Here is a 23,223-nt window from a genome sequence, read left to right as displayed (position 1 = left end):
TTCAGGAGGATGTGTCTGTATTTGTCAAACACTTTGTGTCTCTCACAAACACAATAGGATTTTTATCAAATGTGCATCTATATTCATGTCTCTCTTCTTCCTCCCAGAGGCTGAAGAGGAGCAGGAGGCTGAGCCTGAGCAGGAGGAGGAGGCTGAGCAGCCAGAGGAGGATGGAGGAGGTAAGGTTAAGAAGACTCCCAGAATGCAAAGCAGACAATACAGAAAATATACACAGTAAGATTAAAAGGACCTTGATCACGATAAGATGTCTGTCATGAGATAAATGTCTTTCATTGTTGTTTGAAGAAGACCTGTCACTGCACTAACTCTTACCTATCAACTGTCCCTCTATCCTGCTTTGCTATTGGCTGACACGGCTGGTTCGGGCTATCAGAGCAGCAAGAGTACCAAGGTGAGAAGACCCCATACCAGTCATCAGTCACACTTTACACACCATTTATGGCTGACCCTAAAAACTAATGGAGGTGAAATTTGTATTTAGAAATGTTTTTAACACTTATTAAAGAGAAGAAGATGTTTATTTGCACCTGTACAATACGTCCATGTGTACAGGTTGACAAAAGACTCCCCGAACTGTCCTTCCAATTAGAAAAAAATGAATCCTAACAATGCTTTGGTACACACCTGATGAAGTGAGTCTTTTGTTGTGTTTTGTCGACCCATGGCCTTCTCCTACGCACTCGTCGAACCGCAGGTGTGCAAAGATTGTGGTCTTTTCCTTCCACCTGTATCATGTATGGATGAAATCATACAGTATGTCAGAACTGAACATATTTCCATTGACATCATGATGATGCCTTTGTTACTGCTGTGGACATTTAATGGCTTTTTTCCATTGCCTGCTGTTACACCCAGTGTTTTAAAGGTACAAACAACCAAAACAGAAATCAAATGTGATATTTCTAGAATCTTGTTTGTTTTAGTTCGTATGTTTTCTACCAAAATCAAATATTTTCTGAACATCTAAACATGCAGCTAACATTTCTTACGTTAATAAAGGATCAAATGGCCATGAGCAATGTGAAAAGTTAACTTTTAGTCATGATATGTGTGTTAGTATTTTCAGCTTCTTTTACCACTCCTAGTAGCTCAAACCATCAGTTAATGCGTCATGAGATTTAAGTGATAGTGGACCATCCTGTTATGGTGCCAGTGAGTACCAGAGGTCTTATTTTTGGACAGATTTCTTTTCCATAAACCACATTAAATCTCTTAAAAGAGAGATATAAGGTTTCCATGATCCATGCCCAATGTATTGTAGCTAGGCTTTGTAAGCTAGTAAGATGTTTCCTTGCTCTGTCTTTATTAGCTTTATGCTTTCAATCGAGCAACATCAGCATTCAGGTTCTAAAGATAAACAAAGTTAGACATGTTCATATGCACCTAAAGTGAGCAATCCAAGACAATAGAAATATCACAGTGTGTATGCAGCTTCTGTTTACAGGCCATTCTGACATTTGTAATTACACAGATGCACATAATAGATGTGAGTTTTAGTTCTGCAAGAAGTTCTCTGAGATCTGCAGGCTTGCCAGATGGCTAGAATGTGATTCTCTGGCCACGCCCATTGAGGTTTAACTCAACCAATGAAATGATTCTACATCAGAGAAATACTTGTATCAGTAAAACTCCAATCTGCACGCATGAAATTATCCATATGTGCATTATGTAATAATGAATGTTCACAGAACAGTCCAAAAAACTACATTTCCCGATAGCGACAGTGGGTGGTACATATTAGTGCCAGGGAATGGTGTGGCTCTCATTGCATGATGGGAAATGATCATTTTAAAGTAATAGTTCAACATTTTGGGAAATATGCTTTTTTACTTTGTTGCTGAGAGTTAGATGAGAAGATTGATACTACTCTCATGTCTTAATGGTAAATGTAAAGCTACAGCTAGCAGCTGGTTAGCTTAGCACAAAGCCTGGAAACAAGGGGAAACAGCTCACTAGCTACTAGCTACTGTCAAGTTGTGTTCAGTACTGACTTTTAAAGTTGCTCGTTGGTGGGTTTTTGTGGCATTTGGACAGCGCCAGGCTATCTGTTTCCAGTGTTTGTGTTAGGCTAAGCTAACTAAGCTGCTGATGGTAGCTTCATATTAATTGCAGGCATAAGAGTGGTATTGATCTTCTCATCTAACTGTCTGCAAAAGCCAAAAAGCACATTTTCCAAAATGTCTCACTATTTCTTGAAGCTTGCTGCCTATGCAGTATCAGAAATGAACTTGGGACTTCTTTCGATCATTCTACACGTCTTCCCTCCTCATGTCCTTGTGCTTTTTCCATATCTTTGGGTGCTTTTCATTCCATAAATTGGTCTCCTCGTCTCCTCCACTCGCTTCCTCTCCTCGCGTCTTAGCTCCGCCCAGCGAGGACATGAAAGAGGGATGCGAGGAAGGGACGTGAGGACGGAGGAAACGAAACTCCGAAATGAAAAATCCTCGCTCCACAGCGTCAGTCCGAAGCGACGTCAATTACTGATGACGTTTGCACAGCTGTAAAAGCTGTAAAACGTGATATTATGGTCAGATCTGCAGTCAGACTGTTCTACTCCTGATTGCTATTGATGAGGTTTCAATTATATGCCGTTAGAGGCATAACAGAGGACGGGTGTGTGGTAGATTAAACCAACAGCCTTGCTTTAAAAAACCGTAATATACCAAGATTTTTTATTAATTTCTTGGTGACAGATACAATTGTTAAAAGGACACAGTTGAAACAAGAATCAAGATTACATTTGTGAAGACCTGCTCCCGCCATGATTCAAACATGTGCCACATACGACACGCCCCTTAAATAATAAAAAACTTCCGCGTAGGCTACACCGGTGTATCCTCACTCTGATCTCCTTCAGAAGCCTCCTCTCTCCTCGCTCCTCGTCTCCTTCAGGTGCATTTAAGCAATTGGAAGATCCTTTATCATGGCGGAGGGGAAACGACTTCCGGGTCGACAAAGGAGAGAGGAGACGAGGAGGCACAATTAAATGTAATGAAAAGCACCCTTTGACTTTTTTCTGTCCACCATACCTTTATGATTCCCTTGCTCTCCTCGTGTGTACTTTTCACCTGTCTTTAATGACTCCTTTGTCACTCCATGTGTTATTTTTTGTTACCTTCCATCCATCTTTCATTCCATCTTTATGTGGGTGGTCCATCAGATCAAGATGCCCAGGAGGAAGGTGAGAAATGGTGGACGTGTGGTTCCCTCCAGGGTTAAAACTCTCCCTCCTCTCCTCAAGCTCAGCACCATGTTAGCTAAAACAAACATTTTACTTAAAATAAATTACCTAACATATTCAAATTAGATCTACTCTTGAATCCAACTGGTCTCTATGAGTCCTACAAAGGTCACATGTAGAAAAAAAAAAAAAAAAAAAAAAAAAAACTATTGAAAGCTGTATGTTTTAAGTAATTTGGTCTCCTAGATAAATAAAAAGCTATACCTTCCAGACAGCCTTGTTTTTTTTGTTTTTTTTTGGTTTTAAGAATAGCCACATAAATGTGGTCAAAGTCTAACAGCCTAGAAGTTCAGTGTAACCCGGGCTTGGTAAGGATAAAACATTGTGTCTGTGCTCTTTTATCATAACTAATAAAAAACAAGCTTTTCCTTTCTCAGCCCCATGCTTGCTGTGCTTTCAGTCATATTAATAACTTTAACAAGTTTCACATTTTCAAACCAGCCTTTCATGTTTGATTGAAAGACTTTTATTCACTCATATTGTCTTTTTTCCCTCATCTGTCATCAACAGAGGAGGAGCGCCCGAAACCCAAGTATGTTCATCCAATTCTATGCTTGGTTTCTGTTGTTTTTCTCAGTCAAAAATATCAGATTTCACTACTTCCTCAACATTATTTGAGAGACTTTCTGTTCATGTTGTCTGCTCATTTCGCTCTTCTTTGTAGACCTATGGTGCCTCAACTTGCCCCTCCAAAGATTCCTGAGGGGGAGAGGGTGGATTTTGATGTAAGACATGAAACACGAGTTAACCTAGTTCAGTTCCATTTGCTTTGTTTTTTGATTTTGCAGAGATTCCACTTACTTGCCTGCTTCTGCTCATGACTGAGTGGCAGAACACGAAGTGCTCACAGTTACACAATAACTTATCTTCCTGCTCTAAGGTCAAAAACGTTCTGCAGCAATCAGAACTGGCACTACCTTTGTTCCATGTCTGCCACTTGCTCATTGCTATGGAGCTGACACACAAGTCTATGTCACGTTTCACAGCCAATGACCGCTCCCAGCTTGTGAACCTAGGCTACCCCCTGTCTGAAGTTCATCACTGAATGTGTAACAGCGTCATAGAACAGCTTTCATAGAGGTTTCCATTCTCCATTCTCAGAGTCAAGAAATTGGGAATAGTTTTTGATCTCTCTTAGTTTCGCAACGAGCAGCAGCCAGAGTCTCTACATGATCCAGGAAGTTTCATCACAGATCATGGATGATTTAAGCTGCCTCTGATTCACAGGGCTTTACATGGCATGGCTCCTTCCTACATCTCCAGTCTTCTTACTCCATATTCAGTCACGCCTTCGTGCTCTCTCAGTGCTGGTTGTTTATCAGTTTCATAGGGGTACAATCAACAACAACAACAATCAACTTAGCATCACAGAGTAAACACTTGCTTGTTCCATCAGGACATCCACAGAAAGCGTATGGAGAAGGACTTACTCGAACTGCATACTTTGATTGACGTCCACTTCGAGCAGAGGAAGAAGGATGAAGAAGAGCTTATCAGCCTCATGGAGCGAATCGTAAGTTCACTTAGATACTGAAGCTTTCAACCTTGATCTGTGTGGAAACATGAATGGGATGCTAATCACTTGAACCAGTGGAAACAGAAACTGGCCAGCAACAGGAGAACATGATTTACTGAATGTATCATCATAGCAGGGGTAGAAATAACGGTGCATACATACAAAGTTGCTTTACTAAATAGCTAATAATACTTCTGTACTGTAGGATTTAAAATGCAGGACTTTTGTAAATGATCAGAATGCTTCTTCCTCCACTGATGCACAGTATGAATGTGAGGGAGGATGTTGCTAAATTACTAGTTAAGTCAAAAGTAGATGCAAAAGTCTCCTCTGTAATGTGATATGTTAATCAACATGTTGCTTAATTTTTAGTAAAATTGCATGAAGAGGTTTTATGGCTTTATTGCTTCTTTGCTCTGGTTTCCATCAGGAGCGTCGTCGGTCAGAGAGAGCTGAGATCCAGAGGGTTAGAGCTGAGAAGGAGAAGGACAGACAGAACAAGATTGCGGTAACACAGACACTCATACTCACAAACAAATGCACAAATGCATCAGCCAGTCTCCACAGTAATTACCCCAATCATAAAATGTTCATATTTGCTGACTTAATATACTGCCATACAATTGCTTCTCTAATTTCATAGTTTCAATCATGGTTTCTTGCTCCTTCATCACTCCGTCCTTCTTCATCTGTCAGGAGGAGCGTCACAGAAAAGAAGAAGAGGAAGCCAAGAAGAAGGCTGACGATGAGGCCAAGAAGAAGAAAGTGCTGTCTGGCATGGGAGCGAACTTTGGAGGGTTCCTGGCCAAGGTCAGAGAGCAGGAGAGACGACGGTAACGATGACGAGGAGGAGATGATGATACAGACTGCGGACTGTGTGTGTTCTGTTCCAGGCCGAGTCGAGAAGGGGCAAGCGTCTAACAGGCAGAGAAATCAAGAAGAAGACCCTGGGGGAGAGACGGCAGCCGCTAGCCATCGACAATTTAAGGGAGGATGGTCTCAAGTGGGTCTCCTCCAATTGTATTTCACACAGCTAACAAATGATGTTATACAGGAGCTTTAAAGTAGGTGTTTGAATCCTGAAAGGTGATTGAATTAATACATTTATGGCTTTATAAGCTATTTTTTTATTGACATAGAGTGACGATGCATTCAAGATGACCTTTACCAATTGATTGCTCAATACACCCCCCACCACCCCCATGAACAGGGATTATCCAGTCATAGCTCAGCAATCATACAGTAACTAGGCACGGCACGCCAGTCAAGCTTTAGAATTTTGATGGTATTCAGCAGGTAACATTAGTCACAGCTTTAGAATTTCAAACAAGAGCCACGAGCCAGTTATATGCATTGATTAAGCTGTGGAGACCCATACCTGAACATTAAAATACATAATAAATGTAAACTAAATGTTTCCTTTGTGTGTCCAAGGCAACGGGCCCAGGAGATGTGGAACTGGATCTACCAGCTGGAGTCTGAAAAGTTTGACTTCATTGAGCACATGAAGCACCAGAAATATGAGGTACTGCTGTGATCGCACGCAGAGATGGTCAGGAAAACGACTAAAACAAATGTTGTCCACACAAGGCTTCTATCTATTCGATAAAAATCTTGTTATTCAGTAATTTATCAAGTGAAAATGTCAAACATTTGCCTGCTGCTTCCTCTCGAATGTGAGGCCTTTTTTTTCTTCTGTTTATAGCACTGTAAATTGAAGCTAAAGTCTTTGTTTGCCTTTTGCAGATCATTGTGCTGCTGAACAGAATCCAACACGCTCAGAAATTGTGAGTATTTACTTTTACACACAGTAATGATAAACTGTGTGTCTGTTGTTCATCTGTTTCTACAGTCCTGTTACGTCCTTCCTTCCTGTCTTTCTCTCCGACAGTAAAAAGGTCCATGGCAAAGGGAAGGTGGGCGGTCGCTGGAAGTAAAGGAGGGGGAAGAGGAGACAGAACAAACAAAAACACAATGATAAGAAAAAAAGAGTCAGCAAAGGAACGGAGGAATCACGCTCTTCTTGGTCCTCTGGTGGCAGATTCATTATGTTGGCATTTTCCTGTGTGTGTGACAAGAGTTGAATGTTTCTTGATGAGATGTACTGATAATTAAAAGGTCATGTATTCAGCTTTGTGTTGATTTTGCCACAACCTCAGTTTGTTGTCTCTCTGAGTCTGTCTCTGGAGGAGTGTGTGCAAACAGTACCAACCTCAAATACAGTCATTGCACCATCTGTCTTTACAATGCTTTGCCACTGGATAGTCCAAATTTAGCTTTTTAACAGCATTATATCGAAATAATACAGTTGTGATATTATTGAAACAGCTGGCAGTGGTCGTTAGCAAAGGTCCAGCAGATTCTGCTGAGTCCCCAGAGGTCCTGAGCATCCAGACTGCTTCTTCATTGCAGTGTCCTGCTTGTGGTTCTCAGTCTCCTACCAGTGGAGGGAAGGCGCTGGGGCAAACCTCATAAAGAGACAGAACGCGGCAGAAATGATTACTTTCACATCTTCGCCCCATGGGGACTAAAGGAGTCATTTTTAACCCTCACTCCAATAATAATTACAGTCATAATTACTCACTGTGTTTCAGAAAAAATGCTGATTTCTACTATGATTCCTGTCTGCAGTTCTTTTTTTTCTGTGGAAAGAGCTTCTTCTACTGCATTTCATCAGCTCAGCGCACAATTTGATTTTGATGTGAGAAGGTAAGAAATCAAAACTAATCTGATCTGAGAGACACAAACATGCTAAGACCAACATACAGGCCTATTTGGGAACCAATGCACAAACGGAAAAATTCAACCCATGCTGTAACATCAGCTCAGGGTAGGCTTCATCCTGCTGAGTATTCTTGCCTATTACAGGCTACATCCTGTAATTTCACGATTACAAAAATGCCGTCCAGAACATTGAGTTAAACCAATGAGGCTTCTACACCTCCACCTCCCCCGTGACATTAATCCTGTCCTAACAGGGCTTGTGTCTCTGGGTGAGGTCCGCTATGTTCACATCTCGTTTTGCTTTCTTGCCCAGTGAAATACAGTGCAACAGTAGCACCAGAGGCAGGAAGCAAACTCACTCAGTACTGTTACCTGTACAGCGCCAACATTAGCACCATGAGACCAAGAAAGGCTGCAGCAGCAAAACCTGAGTGGATTTCAAAGTTTATTTCACATGCTGCAAGAAACACATGAAACGAGTGCCAGAGATATGAAGAGATGACAGAGGGCACGCAGAAATGAGCAGGAATACACACACAGATGTGGAGAGATGAGATTGTGACTTGTGTCTTGTATTTTAGATGGTCCTCTGTTGCACGATAATTAATCATAATATTTTCAAATAATTCTTCATTAGATAACTATAGAGGTAATGTCCAACTTAACTGCTTTATATATTTTTTAATATGATGAAGATCATTGACTGGTGGATTGATATTGGATTTTTATTTATACAAAAATGCAGTTACCATCTATGTGAGGGAGCTTCAAAAAGGGGGGCATGGGTCAAAGTTTCAGTACATGTGTTGGCACATAACCCCACCCAGCAGTAAAGCTGTAATTTGAAGTTCTGCTTGTCAACAACAGTTTACACAGTAAACTGCTCCCTCGGGTGGTTAAACACTGTCATTGCATCCCGATGGAACTGGAAGGCCATCATTTGGATGAAATCGCTGGATAAATAAATTAAAACAAAAAACGTATTTCCTGACCTAGCTGTTTAGTTATGTATAGTTAATTTCAATTTTAATTTGACTATTAAATTTGATTTCATTGCTATTATTTTAGTTTATCTTAACCCTAAATGAGAAATTTCCACAGTAACTGATTTTCAAGAAACCCTTTCAACAATGAATGAGATTTAATTTACCTTTTTTTTTTTTTTTTTTTTTAATCAGATCTACTTTGTGATGAATGGGATTTATAATGCCAATGGTACCTTGAAGGCATCAGTACAGTTGTTGCACCACCTCTGGCTCCAGGACTGAAGTATTTTCTGTGTTGCTGTCCTGTCCAGTTAAGTTATCAAACACTTTCAAGTGTTCAGAACCTCTTGAGGCATTTTTCTTAGCTTGATGTCAAGTAGACGTGACATACTTGTTGTTTATGACCGCACAGTATGAATAAAGTTTACAGCAAATAACTGTCTTACTTACATATAGACTGTCTATAATGTAAGTATCAGTACTTAACTTTCTTATGACTTCATTTTGCTGGAACTTTTTAAAATAGTACATTACGTGTGCTTTTAGTTCAGCTGGAGAACACAGGCTGTCTGTGGTAATTGTTTCCTGTATGCCCCCCACCCCTCCACCCTACTCTAATTCCTGCCTCACATGTTTGGCTCACTGCGTGAGACAAGGACTAAAGAGGACACACTGTTAATCCAGTCTTTCACTCACTGCATCGAATCAGGACATGCGTACACACATGCACACGAACCTCACTGAAATAAACTTTATCTGTGAGGCCTGCAGCGCCTCTGGAATGTGAGGACCACAGATTGTCCAGAAAAAGCCTCCACATTCATACTGAACAACGTAATTGGATTAGTGGGACAAATGGCAGCAATAATCACAGCGTGAAGGATTAGTTCCCGTCAGAACATGACAGTACACAGTTCAGTTCTTCTGACAGCTACTGCATCAATAACACTGAGGATGTAATCCCATCGGGATGCATGATATAAACATTTTATCATTCAAAAGGGTTTTTCAAAAGCTTGTGGCATCTTTAAATGACTCATTTAACTCATTCTACTGATTGGTGTGTGTGAGACTTTCTGCTTGTGTGCGAATAAAAGGATATCATGTTTGCACATGAGGGTATTATAGTGTGTGTGTGTGTGTGTGTGTGTGTGTGTGTGTGTGTGTGTGTGTGTGTGTGTGTGTGTGTGTGTGTGTGTGTGTGTGTGTGTGTGTGTGTGTGTGTGTGTGTGTGTAAATCCATCCATCCGCCAAACCATCTGTTGTTGTTTGGACATCTTTTATTTATTCAGCTATTTATTTACAGTCACAAAACCAAAAACAGCTTTCAGTTTTTTGTGATATGCAGCACACACACACACACACACACACACATACACACACACACACAGATATACGCACTCACCAGACACTCAAGTCAGGATCTCATTCAAACACAAGCACAGAAGGAGCCACAAAGAGACCAATAATCAGTAAAAACATGTAACTAAATACAAGACATTTCACAGGACAAATCAGATTTAAAGACTGTTTGGAAGATAAGAGAGTTATCAGGAGACACGAGAGGAAAAGATGAGGAAAAAAGAAAAAAAGAAGAAGATACACACTTCAGAATGACTCAAATACAAAGAATTGATGTGGGTCTATTTTTTCAGAACGTAGTGTCAATTACTGCAGTCTGTCTAAGCTGAAAAAGATCTTTTTAACCTTGAGGTAACGGGACATTGATTTCTTAAAAGATGTAGCTCAGCAAAACTAAAAGTAGCCTAAAAAGTAGTATTAAAGGGGCACTCCGCCAATTTTTACACATGAAGTTCACTCATCCTAAGGAGAACCACTCAGCGAATGGAAACAGCCGTATTTTGTCGTGTGTGACTGTGGAGAAGCTTTTGAACGTCTGAGATATGTATTCAAAACAATATGAAGCACACGTGTAGTCGTATAAAGAGATCCCAAAATAAAATATTACAAAACAAATGAGTTAAAGATCATTGTTCAAGCTGGAGGTCATTGTATAAAACCTACAGTTGTTTGGTTTCAAATGAAAGAGTACCCCTCCTATGCAGATGACGGTGTATGCACATGTGTGTGTGTTTAGCGGATGGGGGCCTTCAGAGCGGCATCCACTTCCTCCTCTGGCTGCAGCGTGTGCCACTGGGCCACTGGACGCCTGGGATTGGCCAGCATGTCTGACCAGTGGCGCAGCCCGACGCCCGAGGCGCCGTAGCCGATCCAGCACTTGCCGATGGGGTCGTTGCTGCCCAGCTTGTCGTAGTCGTACACAGTAATCAGCACCTGGACTTTCTGTGCGTGGAGACAGCGGAAGAGGAGAAGCCGCAGTTAGGACAAGTTCTTCTCCATGTATACATTTCAATTCGACTGATGTAAACAGTTCTTCCGAGCTGCTGGGATGTGTTAGTGGTGCTGTTCTCCTGGCTGAACAAACACTTAAGCAAGAATCCAGTTGAGGGGAAATGGAGATTGGAGTCTTTGAGGCTATTGAGTTTATGATTGCTGGTTAAGAGACTTTCACTGGGGGGTAAAATTCATGCATCTCTCTCTTCAACAAGGCGTCCAGCTCCAAAATGGTGAAGTGGAGCTGCAGTGATGATGTCATCAGGATTATTCTGGTTTGGGCTTGACACTTAAATTTGTTACAAAATGCTTGTTGCAAGATGGAGCGGTGGGATTTGAAAGAAGCGGCCATTTAAGAGGCAGAAAAGGTCCAATGAAAGATACTGAGTGGCATTATGGGAATAGTATGTTTGAACCAAAAATCAATGCTGACATACTGATTTCATGTAAGTTAATATACAAACACAAATACAGCTGAGGTTGTTGAGATTGATGAGGTCAGTATTTTGCAGGTAGATACATAAACTCGGTAGGACATGAATGTCTACCTAATTTCATGATAATTAGTGCAATAGTTGTCAAGATTCTTACCTAAAAGCTAAGGAGGAAAGGTCAGGGGATTACCAAAGTCAGTAGTATTCATCAAAGCATGGCATCTTAAGTTGAAATATTTTACTAAATGGAAGTTTAATACAGCTTTAATGATCAGGGCAAGTATATGTCAACGTCAGTGTGTGCTGTAGAAACTGGAGGAGCTGAAGAGCGCACATACCTGGATCTGGGAGAAGGGGATCTCGAAGCTAAAGCTCTCGTTGAAGTAAGGATTCAGAGTGTTTTGTTTGACTGACGTCTTTTTCTTCTTCAGTCGCTTCCCATTGTGCTGCAGCACCACCTTAACAAATGGATCTGAGAGAGAGGCATGATATCAGACAGCAGATCAGAGGAGCCAGCATGGAAAGCATAGCTGGCATCCATTGCTTGACTCAGTCTTCAGTCCCAGCATGCATGCAGGTATGTGTGTTCACCTGACAGTCCTCCGACATCCATCTTCTTCAGGTTCTTTGCTTCCATGATGTTAACCGTTAGCTTACCGGCCGTGGGGACGTAACGAAGGGAAATACAGATGTCACCCAGCTTCTCTTGCTGTCAGGGACAAAACATGCACACGCACATGAGTTGTCATATTGCACATTGCTTTAATGTTGGTGATGACCCTTAGATTCGTCAAGTGTTTCGGTAGACATAAAAAAAATCACCTACCTCCTCCTTCTCTCCTCCGACCAGATCTTTCCACTCGTGTATTGGCTGTCCAAGGTCTATAGAGTTCATGGGGATCTTGATCTCACCGATGACGTCATGTTTACCAAAACGGTCAAAGTCAAACACCTGCAGCACCAGAGTCTGGCCTCCCAACTCACTATATGGTATCTGGAGAGGGATGGAATATAAAGAAGGGTTACCTCTAGAGTTAGTCTGGGGAAGATCTGATGTCCATGGTGAACAGTTTAAAAATGCTGCTGATAATATAATCAAAACTATTTCATTTTAATGCTCAACATTGTCTCCATTATGGATGCACAGACCTTAAAGGTGAAGGTCTCATTGAAAACAGGACAGAGGTTCTTGCGTTGGACTTTGGTTTCAAACTTCTTCTTCTTGTCTGGCAGCATGTAGACTTTGACATAGGGATCTGAAGTCCCACCCATGTCCATGGCTGGGAGGTCCTGAGCCTGGAGGATGCCGACTATCAGCTGGAGAGGAAGGGAGACACAAGTTGACTGTAAGGTCCCTGCTGGGGCTGGCTTTTCTAACTAAAGGGCATCATTTTTGCTGAGTTCTGCTATTGTTGGGCTCATGAATCATTTCTGTCTTTGAGAGGTTTTATATTTCTGTGGATGCTGGCAAAATACTATATGTTCAGGTGTGTGCAGGTGTACCTGGTTATCAGTGAAGCTGTAGTCCAGTGAGTACTCCAGTTTGCCGAAGAACTCCTTCTCCTCCTCTTCCTTCCCCTCTTCTCCCTCCTGGGAGACACACAGCATGGTTAGCAAGTAACAGACAATGTTATTAAGCACACACATTTCATTTTCACACTCCTGTGATGTGCTGCAGTCTGTGCAAACACTCACTAATTCCTGCTGCAAGGCAACATATTCAGGTCAAAAAGAGTCCACAGGGCACCTTTAAGTTTCCACTGTGACTCCCTAAAATGTCCACACTTTGAAGGTCATACTATTACTAATCATGAACAAACATGAGGCACAGATAAAAAGATACAGTGGCTCTGACTGTCATTCCTTGTGGCTGTCCTTCCCAGCAGGGGCACTGCGAAGTGGGGTCCAGGGGGGCATGACCCCCTGTTCACAAATGCAAAAATCCCCTATGAGAATTTTTTGGGGCACAGTTTAAGCTGTCAGTTCATCCATTACTACTCTCAACCAGGATAGAAGCCAAGCTGCTGTGGACAATGAAGCAGTGACTGCAGTCAGATACAGAACGGCGCTGATGTTGCTGTGCTAGCTCCACCTGTTGGCCTGTGGAGGGTGTAGTCAGCAGTCTATTCATAAAGGAATAATTCAACATTTTGAGAAGTATGTTTTTTCGCTTTCTTGCAGAGGCTTAGATGAGAAGATTGATGCTATGCTCATATCTCTACCATACAGACTGGAAAAAACCAAGCCGAGCTCTATCCGAATGTAACATAATGCGTTCATCAGCACCAGCATTTTGTTCCCTTTAGACAGAGCCACATCCACATTTTCAGTCTTTCTGCTATGCTAAGCTAACTGGCTGCAGGCTCCAGCTGCACATTCAGCATACAGACATGAGAATGGTATCACTCTTCCCCTCTAACTCTCACAAAGAAAGTGAATAAGCATATTTCCCAACAATGGGAACTTTTGTCCTCCATAACCACATGTGACATCTCATGAAGACAGGGGACAGAACCTCTCCAGCCCAAAGTGTCTCACCTTCTTCTCCTCTCCCTCCTCTCCATCCTTGTCCTTCTTCCTGCGCCCTCGTCCTCCCTTCCTCTCACGGACCTTCTTGGGCTTCTTGCCCTTGTTGAAGCACTTCTTGTAGATGCAGAATCCCAGACAGGCGACAAGGGCGAGGACCACGACCACAATGGCTCCTATGGCCCACATGGGCACTGGAGAAAGGAGGGAGAGGAAGTGGAGAGGCAGATTGGTGCTGTGTAGTTTGATAGGAAACAGCAGTGACGCTGCCTGGGTCAGGGGCTTCACAGGTAAGCTGGTCTTGTGGAGCATTTTGGAATAGCTCTGTTTTAATAGTCATTCTCTTTCATTTCTGCTTCTGGCAGTGGTGGAAAGTAACTTTCCTTGAGTATTTCCATGTTCTACTACTTTCTACTTGCCTTCTACATATTTGGCAAAGAAGCCTAAACAAAGATATATTCTAAACTGGTGAAGGGTGTGTCTCCATAATGCCTCCACAATACTACCCTCCTCTCAAATATCTTCTGTTGAACTTCTCTTGCACAGAGCATTGAAACCTCAATCATCACGACACTGCAGTTTTTTGCCATCTGCAGAAGACTTTGACATGTATTTGTGTTGAAAGCAGGAGAAACAGAATGGCGAAAGACAGGAGATGGACTTACGCTTGAGTTTATGATCTTGTAGAGCAGAGCCGAGTGGTCACATGAAGAAATGAGAGAGGACACAATAAACACATGAGAAGTGAAAATGAGGTGACAGGACGGTTAGATGATGGTATGTAGCAAATACATTGATTCTTATTAGTTTGTGTGAGTGTGTTTGCCTCTAAATGTACATTGGCAGCCTGGAACAAAACTGGAACGCAAAATGAAATCAATCAAGTATTTCTGCACACTTAAAAGTCTTTGAGAGCACACCAAATTCAGATTTGTTTGAAGCATGCCCATGCGCTTCAACAGCTATCAGCATAAATGTGTTCTGCATTGTCTCTAAGTCTGTGTTTTGAGTGTATTTTATGTGTGTATCTGTGTGTATGTGCTCACTTGGCAGGTGTGTGAGCTCATTGAAGAACTTGTTCTTCATGCTGGCGAACTGGTGGTTGGAGTGGTGCGAGGGGGGCGGGGGAGGTGGGGGCTCCCTCTCCTTCTCCTCTTCTTCGGCCGCCCTGCGGAAGCGCACCCTCTCCATGGTGACCAATCGCATGGCTGCTCTGTGAAATCAAAGGAGAGCAGACAACAAACGGTCAGCGACTTTTTGATCTCCAAATCACTTTTAAAGAGACATTAAAACCACCAAAAAACAGCAAACCGCTGGAGCTGCCAGCATATTGGCTCTCTCTTCAGATGTGACCTTCTTTCAGTTTTCATCCTCTTTGACCTTTCACCTGGCTGTAATCTCTTTAATCCTCTCTGGCTCGTTTCACTCCCCTGCCTCTCACCATTTATTCACTTTTTAGCTTCTAGCATCTCAAAGATAGCAAACTATCCCCATCAAAGACTATTATTTTATCGAGGTTTTTCGGTAAAAGAAGTAGAATCAGGATGTGTGTTTCAGTGGTGAAGGAAGTCTTCACATCCTTTATGCAAAAATGCCAAAACCGCAACAAAAATACGGCATTAAAATCAAAATTCAAAACTGAACGTGTAAGCAGCTGCTTTTAAAAGTTGTCACTGGCTGAGGTGGAGCTAGTTGTGACTGCTTCACACCCTTGCTTTGTTTAATGTGTTGACAATGTGTCATCTTTCATAAGGTACTCTTTATACTTATACTATAGCTATAATATATGGTATAATATTTCCCCCTGAAATGTAGTGGAGTAGAAGTATTCTGTAGAAGAAAGGCCCTTTCAGACAGTGTGAGAACGGCACCACTGCACACTGAAACCCATTATTTCCAACAAACCTCTGAGCCCTGCGTAACTCAATGCGTTGTGTCTGAGAGGGCCTGAAAATGGAATTAAGTAATTCTTTATGCAAAGGTTTCAAAAGAAAGCAATTAAACATATTTTGGACTATAATAATTTCAAAAACCTGACTTAAAACCCAATTATTCAGTTAGAGGTTTAAAAACAAAAATGCCATCTCCCAATTACTTACAGTAATACAGTTACTACAATATGATTTTTCTGCTAATGCTGTGTTCAGGTCATGTCACTGAAACCATAATTCCGAGTATTTCCGAGTCGGAACTTCTACTCAATAATAAGAACAACAGACATGTCAACAAACTGTTGGCAGAATGGCTGCAACTGTGCCACCACTGGCAGTTACATCAAAATAAAAGCCAATATATATATATAATGCAGTGAATTCTAAGTTTATAGGAGCTTTACGTTAGACTGTATCTGGTTTCACAAACTGCTGCAAACACTACAATTGTAGCTACTTTAGGCTGTTCATCTGGTGCTACTGCAAGGTTAGCACTGACTGCCTTGATATAATACATGAACATTCCCAAGAATGAATACAGTTCTTTCCTGTTCTTCCCATTCTGACACCATTGTGAATGCAGCATAATACTTGACAAGCTAGCCCATTAGCAGTCTGGCTGGCAAATAAGCAGACACCGGCTGTATAGCTGTATGGCCAACAGTAACCAGAGGAGTAAAGTGCATCATGCCTCCCTTCCTCTCCTGCATCCTTCCTTCATTTCTTCCTCTTCCTACTGTATGTTCATCCCTACTTCCCTTATTGCTTCCTCGTCTCTTCCTTCTTTACATTTCCTTCTTCCCTGTTTCCCCTCCATGATGGCAGTGTGTCAAGACTGAGCAAAACTCAGATTTGCAGCTTATTGCTTGCTCATAATAATCCCTCTGACTTTGTGATTGCAAGGCTCTGTGATACAAACACACACACACACACACACACACACACACACACACACACACACACACACCATCATACATATGTGAGGACCTTTTTACTGGCTGTCAGACCTCTGTCACAGCAGATATTTTGAGTTGTCATAGTAGGTAAAGCATAGATGTTAGTGTTACTATAATAACATTAATGATGGCTTAGTGTGACAGTGACCCACCAGGACTCTAAACCTGAAGCAACTGGATGGATTTCAGCCATTTTATGATTTATTTTATTGTCATTTATCATCATTTAGTGCACTCATAGACACACTGACATTGAAACACACATACATAGGCCCCACCCACGGTAGACATCCCTCTGTTGCTGCGCAGCCATGTAACAAGATTAATTGCCAAAGGTAATCCAAAAATCCCCAGGATTAAACAAATTAAGGACTCTGGGTCTCCTCCCCTTTCTCCACCCATCCTGCTATCAACTCGCCTCCACGCTTCCCCCCTGTCGTCCCCCTCTGTCTGTCATTTATCCTCCCTCACGACAGCTGAAATAGACACAAGCGTACGTGCACATCATATTTCCAAGCTGGGATTTGATTTAGGTGGCGAGCTGTGTTACATTAACCCTTTTATCTCTCTGGATTGCATAAGCAGAGGATTAAAGAGGGAAACCTCAGTGTGTGTGTGTGTGTGTGTGTGTGTGTGTGTGTGTGTGTGTGTGTGTGTGTGTGTGTGTGTGTGTGTGTGTGTGCGTGTGTGTGGATAGACAAACAGATCTGTAAATACACCACCGTCCAACTGAATGAAAAGCCTTAAAGCGACAGTTCAAAGGTGCTTATTACACATGAAAACTCAATCATGTGAAGCATCCGTCATGTGCTACATGAGGTTTTGATGCAGTCAATACAAAATACATAACACACAACAAATTATACATTTTACAAAAAACATAAATTCAAATAGCAAAGATGTGTATCTTTATCATGTCAGGATGGGACCTCAGTCACATCAGAGGTAAATGAAAGTGGATGAATATTAGATATGAAATAAATGTCCAATACCAGCCTCAGCCTGGTGGTGATGTACTAAGTATTTCAGCTTAAAACACCCACGGGCCCTGTGTCATGCTGTTTATGCCGGGACACGTTGCATAATGACGTTTTAGTTCAGAACACCCCAAAATCAGGATGATGACCACATCTGGGTCACAGCAGATTTAAGCTGGACTGCTGCCAAAAACTTCCATCAGTTAGTCAGAATCCTGGTCAGGTTGATGCATGTCTCTGGCTCCAATGTGCAGGGTGGAGGAATGACAGTTTTGGAAAACAAACACTTTGAAGAGTTGCTGAGGCTTCTCTGAGGCAACTGCTCCACAAACAAAACTGATGAAGCTAAATGAGAAGGATTTTAGAAAAAAAAAAAAAGATGTCTGACGCCACAGACAGAGAGGTTTATAGATGTCTTGTCAAAAGAAACATGAACTGTTAAATAAGACAGCAGCCTTTTATATTAACAATAACGGTGGCTCACATTTTAAACAAAACTCACATCGTGAACAATAAAATGCAAGCTTGCTGTGTAAAGACACAAAGAGCTGAGAGAAAAGGTTCTGTATGAAGACTACACACTACCAATCACTACATCACAGAAAAAAAACCGCAAGGATCTGTGAAGGAGCCAAGCAACAAACAAAAGACCTCCATCTTCCAGCCTTCAAGGGCTCACACATATTCAGTATATTTTACTGCTGAAGAAAAGTGTGTGTGATACAGAATATCACATCTGTGCGTGGAGGTCCACTCCTGACCTTCACAAACAGTTTACAGTATAACAGCTTCAGTCTAAGCTCAAAGGTCCACTCTCTAACAGTGTGAAGCTTTCAGCCTGATCTCACAGTCTTGATTTGTATTTCACTTATCTTCAGCAGAGTGTAAAACCTAAATGTCTTTCCTGACAGAGCGAGAGACCACTGGCAGCCATGGTCATTCTGAGGAGGGGGCTCTGTTGAAGCCATGCTAGTGACTACATGGGCTGTGGGTTGACTGACATTCATTGTCCGCAGTGGAGGAAGACTTGAATGATTCCCAGACCTTCCCTCTGGCACCACCGTGAGGGTTGATATTTTTGTATTTTAGTGAAATATCTTTTGGATGGATTGCCATGATCCCTGGAATAGATATTCACATCCCCCACATGATACATTTTAATAACTAATACCTTTAACTTTTCCTCTGGTCATCATCAGATTAAAAATTCAGTTTATCTAGTACTGCGGTTTAAGACCAAAGACCTGCAAAACTAAAGTCAGATGTACTTTGTGTTCAGTGCTAATTAGCAACTGTTAGCACACACTGTCTCCAGAAGCACTGACAGTGGGAAATAACCTTTACTGAGGACAGAAGGGTAGTTACAATACAAGATCTCTCACAGGTTAATATTCACAAATGAGATTTCCTGGTTTATTCTAAAGATCAGAGTCAGTTCAGTAATAGAACTGCTGGTATATTTTTCCTCAATTCTGTAAAAATATGTTTAAAGTTATATGTTAAAATTTCTCATATTTCAGTGTGTTTTGTTTCGAGGTGAGACCATTACTAAATTAAGTGATCAATCATTCAACAGAACTATTACCAATTTGCAACTATTTCTATAATTGATTAATTGTGTGGGGAATTTTTTAAGCAAAATGGCAAAAAAATTCACTGGTTCCAGTTTCTCAAATGTGAATATTTGCTGCTATCTGCTGGTTGGACAAAAAAAACAGTAATTTGTCACTATTTTCTGACATTTCATGAAACAAACTATTATCAACGCATCAAGAAAATATTACGCAGATTCATTGTTAAGCATTGCGTTCATAATCGTGCATATTGTGTAAGTGATTTACTGAACTGTGTGCTGGAAGATGTTTTTGAAATCCACTCAGGACAAACTGTTCGGAAGGCCTGATGTAACTCCAGATATTTCAGACAGCCTTTGCAGACTGAGCTAAATCTTAACCAGGTCTCGCATTGTTTTACTCTCTGCTCTGATCTGATCTGCATGCAGACAGATTGGAGGTGAACAGCCGGCAGTGGGATTTTGTCTAAAAGCTCAGGGCTACGAAGTGAACCTGAGGCCCCATTAGGCTGCTGACACTCTGCTCGACTGCTGTAGGTGTGTATTTGCATGCACATGCCAGTAACTTTGGCACTAATTGACAACTTGCAATATCAAAATCCTAGCCATTATATTTTTTGCAGTGTGACAGAGAAAAGGAGCAATAGAAATATCACATTTAGGTCAGTGCTGAAAGTCCTTATGAGCATTTAGGTTGTTGACTCAATCGCGACATGTTGATGCAGAGACGCCGAGAGACAACTTTCTACAGTGGAAACGTTTAAAAGGGCAGGAATTAAAGGGGTATTATGTTTTTTTTAATTTCCAACACAGACAGAGCTTTTAACTCCTTCCTCTTTTTGGGTATTTCAATATTTTAACTGTGCTTTCAATTATCTGCTCTCTTCCTTTTTTATTTGTAAAGCACTTTGAGCGTCATTTGTTCATGAGAGATTCTGTGCAAATGAAATAAAGATGGAGCTAATTTCACAGTGATATTAGGTTCAAGAAATATTTGCTATTTTATTTTATTTTTCTGCTGAGAGTTAGTTGAGAAGATTGTTATCACTCTCGTGTGTGTACGGTAAACACCAAGCTGGACCCAGGAGCCATGTTAGCTTAGCATAAGACTGAAAACAGCTAGCTTGCCTCTGTGAAAAAGCAAAAAAACCCACCTACCAGCACTCTAAAGCTTACTAACAACATGTTATATCTCATACAATAACTGAATTGTAAAAGTGACAGTTTGCTGTTTATGTATTTATTGTATTTCTTGGCTCCGAGCAGCAACTCCAGGAAGTAGCTGTGCTGCGACATGAAATTTTGTTACTGTTTTGTTTGTCTCCTTTGTCTCCTCTGTTTCCAGTCTTTGTGCTAGGCTAAACTATGGCAATCTTTTCGTCTAACTTTGGCAAAAATGTCCAATTTTTCCATTTGAGCTGCCATATCTTTGCAGAAGGCCTGAGAAACACATTTCTATAGCAGAAAGGTTAAAGAGGTCATGAGCATGTTTTATATCAGTTCCCACTAAAACCTTGACAGGAGAGTGTTTGTTCATTTTAAACTGTTCCATCATTCGACCTGTGGTCACCTGTATAGCTGCATGCTGCTTGCAAAGTATTCTTTACGTGTTTAGGAGGTCACTGCAGTTAAAAACAGGCCTTCTGCTGTTTGCCAGAGATCTGCATCTTGGTACAAAAACCACATGAGCCAAGAAACTCCACCTGCATTCCAGTAGCATGTGTGCAGTGTGCAAACAAGCATCCAGATCCACCAAAGCTCACCCTGCTCGAGCTCCAGACATGAAGCGACAGGACTGTTTTAATGCCGGACACAGCGTCAGAAACTTCATCTAGGCTGTCAAGAGAAACATCGTTCTTGTGGAGGTGCATTGTCGGTGATTGCACGTGAACACAGACTCTGCAAATAGATGTGCATTAGCCTCCTATAATCCACTTAAACTAATCTTTCCCAGTTTTGGAAAACATCCTCAACTGTGAGTAAAATCAAATGTTTCTCTCATGCAGGAACTTTCCCAGTGAAAAGCATTCATCAGAAGATGAAGAATGCCATAAAATGAAATGAGCAGAAAGTTAAAATCCGACAGATTAACGTTAACCTCACGCTCCCTGTGACCATAGCTGCTTCTTAACAGATTTACAGCCCGACTGAAATACATGCAGACAGACAGTGAGGGAAATAAGGTGCAGCTGAAACCAGTCATTAACGGATCCACTGAAAATTAATCACAGCAAATTTAATGATTAACTTATTTTCAAGTAAAAGCAGCAAATATTTTGTGGTTTTTGTTTCCAGCTTGTTTGGTCGTTGGAACGTTAACAGCTGCACAGATTTGCTTGCTTTTCTCTGTTTCCGTCCCTTGAAAACCTTGAAGTCTTTTGCCTGTTAGTCTGGAATAATCATTTTAAAGCACCAATTTGGCAATGGTAACAAATGAACTAATAACTAACTCTAACATAAAAGGCAAACAGGAGGAAATGGCAAACAGCATAAAACTCACCGTATTTAGTGCCGGTCCCTCTGGGTTCTTTGGCTTTTATCTTATTGTATTGTTTTGCATCCAAATGTCCTCCAGACAAATCCACCACCACTCACTGATGAGACGTCGCTGTGCACAGCTCCCTCTCTCTCTCCCCCTCCCCCTCCCCCTCTGTGTTAATCTCCATAATATCCCTCACTGCCAACTACTTACTGTCCACCTCCACTGCAAAAAGAAAAGAGTCCATCTCTAGGAGCCAATTTGTCTGACAGTGTGACTTTAAATGGCTTTTTTTTCTCTCATTGAGGGCTGCATACCATGTTCTGGTCCAGCTTCTCAGATACTGTCACTCTGTTGAAAAAGTGAATGAAATACAAATCAGGGACACTACAACCTGATTTGTACCAGTACAACTACTAGTCTAAATGGTGTGTGAAGGTGTTTATATTTTACAGCGTATCAGCTCACTGCCTCATTGTCTCCCTGTGACTCCTGATCTGCTGAAGCAGCAGAGGTACACTGATTTGTTGTCTTATTGAAAACACAGATAGGATGAGATTGGACTCTTCAGTGGTGAAGATTATTGCATTTGTATTCCAGAAATGAACTTGAATCAAAGAGAGCGTGAAATGAAATCTTCTGTGGCGGGCAGAACTATCTGTTTAGTGCATAAAAGCAGCTCAGAGTAGTTCAGTGCTGTCACTTGAGTTACCCTGCAGGCCTCAGCAGTCTGGATGGCAACCAACCCTACAGAGATGTTCGTTACAGGGGACCTTCACCATGACACTCTGGGTTTGATTAGAGCAAAGGTCATGATCTCTCATTGAAGGGCAGCACCGTCCTTAGTGTGGATCGAAGGTTGAGGTGTGACCTGACAGTGCAGTACCGAGCATCTCCAGCAGATGGCTATGATGCATGACAATACCAATCTGAAACAGCCCAAATAATGGATCCAAAAATGCTCCAGACTGCAACACCACTGAAAATATACTTAATTGTTATGTTGGCCATTAAAAAGGTTTAGGACACTTACATAAGTGTTCTACTTATTAGTGTAGTCATAATATGGTCTATGAATATAGAGCTTGTCGTACGCTGTACAGACTGTAAGAGACCCAGAGAGAGGTAAATCTGTGATTTGTGATTAACAATAGAAAAATAAAGATGTCTCCATTGTCCAGTGTAGAAAGTAACTAAGTGACTTTTTACTGCACAATATATTCATGTAATAACTTCAGTTACTCGTTACTTATAACATGATGTATAAACAAGTTCTGGTATATAGTTTATAGCTCGATCTCTCTCTCTCTCTCTCTCTCTCTCTCTCTCTCTCTCTCTCTCTCTTCAAGAATTGCTGTTATTCTTTGTTTAAATAAATAGTTATATTGTATTATATTATATTATATTATTAGAATATATATTATATAATATGCATTATATCTGATAATGCATATTAAATAACTATATAATTAGTTCTATTTTTTGAGAACATTCTTTTCTCTTA

At 41.2% G+C, this 23,223-nt stretch overlaps 2 protein-coding genes across 4 annotated transcripts in view; one reads left to right on the top strand and one right to left on the bottom strand.

Annotated features, from left to right (window-relative positions):
• The window catches only part of syt5a (synaptotagmin Va), an 86,305-nt gene extending 64,452 nt beyond the window's left edge, over positions 1–21,853 (bottom strand). The window contains exons 1-10 of one of the 3 annotated variants that reach the window (XM_070980808.1): positions 21,741–21,853; positions 14,850–15,016; positions 14,469–14,483; positions 13,816–13,997; positions 12,781–12,867; positions 12,427–12,594; positions 12,104–12,271; positions 11,869–11,986; positions 11,616–11,749; positions 10,402–10,792 (exon numbers count right to left, since the gene is read on the bottom strand). In XM_070980808.1, the coding sequence (XP_070836909.1) occupies positions 10,583–10,792; positions 11,616–11,749; positions 11,869–11,986; positions 12,104–12,271; positions 12,427–12,594; positions 12,781–12,867; positions 13,816–13,997; positions 14,469–14,483; positions 14,850–15,009 (1,242 nt within the window). In that variant the 5' untranslated portion in view covers positions 15,010–15,016; positions 21,741–21,853 and the 3' untranslated portion in view covers positions 10,402–10,582. Of the gene's footprint in view, positions 1–9,853; positions 10,793–11,615; positions 11,750–11,868; positions 11,987–12,103; positions 12,272–12,426; positions 12,595–12,780; positions 12,868–13,815; positions 13,998–14,468; positions 14,484–14,849; positions 15,017–21,740 lie in introns of those variants that run through there. The other 2 variants (XR_011603098.1, XM_070980809.1) reach the window with 2 other exon arrangements.
• On the top strand, positions 170–6,848 carry tnnt1 (troponin T type 1 (skeletal, slow)). Its single transcript, XM_070980822.1, has 11 exons — positions 170–179; positions 395–412; positions 3,773–3,794; positions 3,927–3,987; positions 4,659–4,775; positions 5,209–5,286; positions 5,475–5,588; positions 5,672–5,781; positions 6,213–6,303; positions 6,525–6,565; positions 6,670–6,848. Exons 4-11 carry the CDS (start codon positions 3,931–3,933, stop codon positions 6,713–6,715), a joined length of 654 nt encoding a protein of 217 aa, XP_070836923.1. The 5' UTR covers positions 170–179; positions 395–412; positions 3,773–3,794; positions 3,927–3,930; the 3' UTR covers positions 6,716–6,848.
• Positions 21,854–23,223: the final 1,370 nt, after the last annotated feature.

The sequence above is a fragment of the Chaetodon trifascialis genome, chromosome 15 (genome assembly GCF_039877785.1).
Source record: "Chaetodon trifascialis isolate fChaTrf1 chromosome 15, fChaTrf1.hap1, whole genome shotgun sequence".
NCBI classification, from domain to species: Eukaryota; Metazoa; Chordata; class Actinopteri; order Chaetodontiformes; family Chaetodontidae; genus Chaetodon; species Chaetodon trifascialis.
Note: the sequence above shows the minus strand (reverse complement) of the source record. Positions and strands in the feature narration are given on the sequence as shown.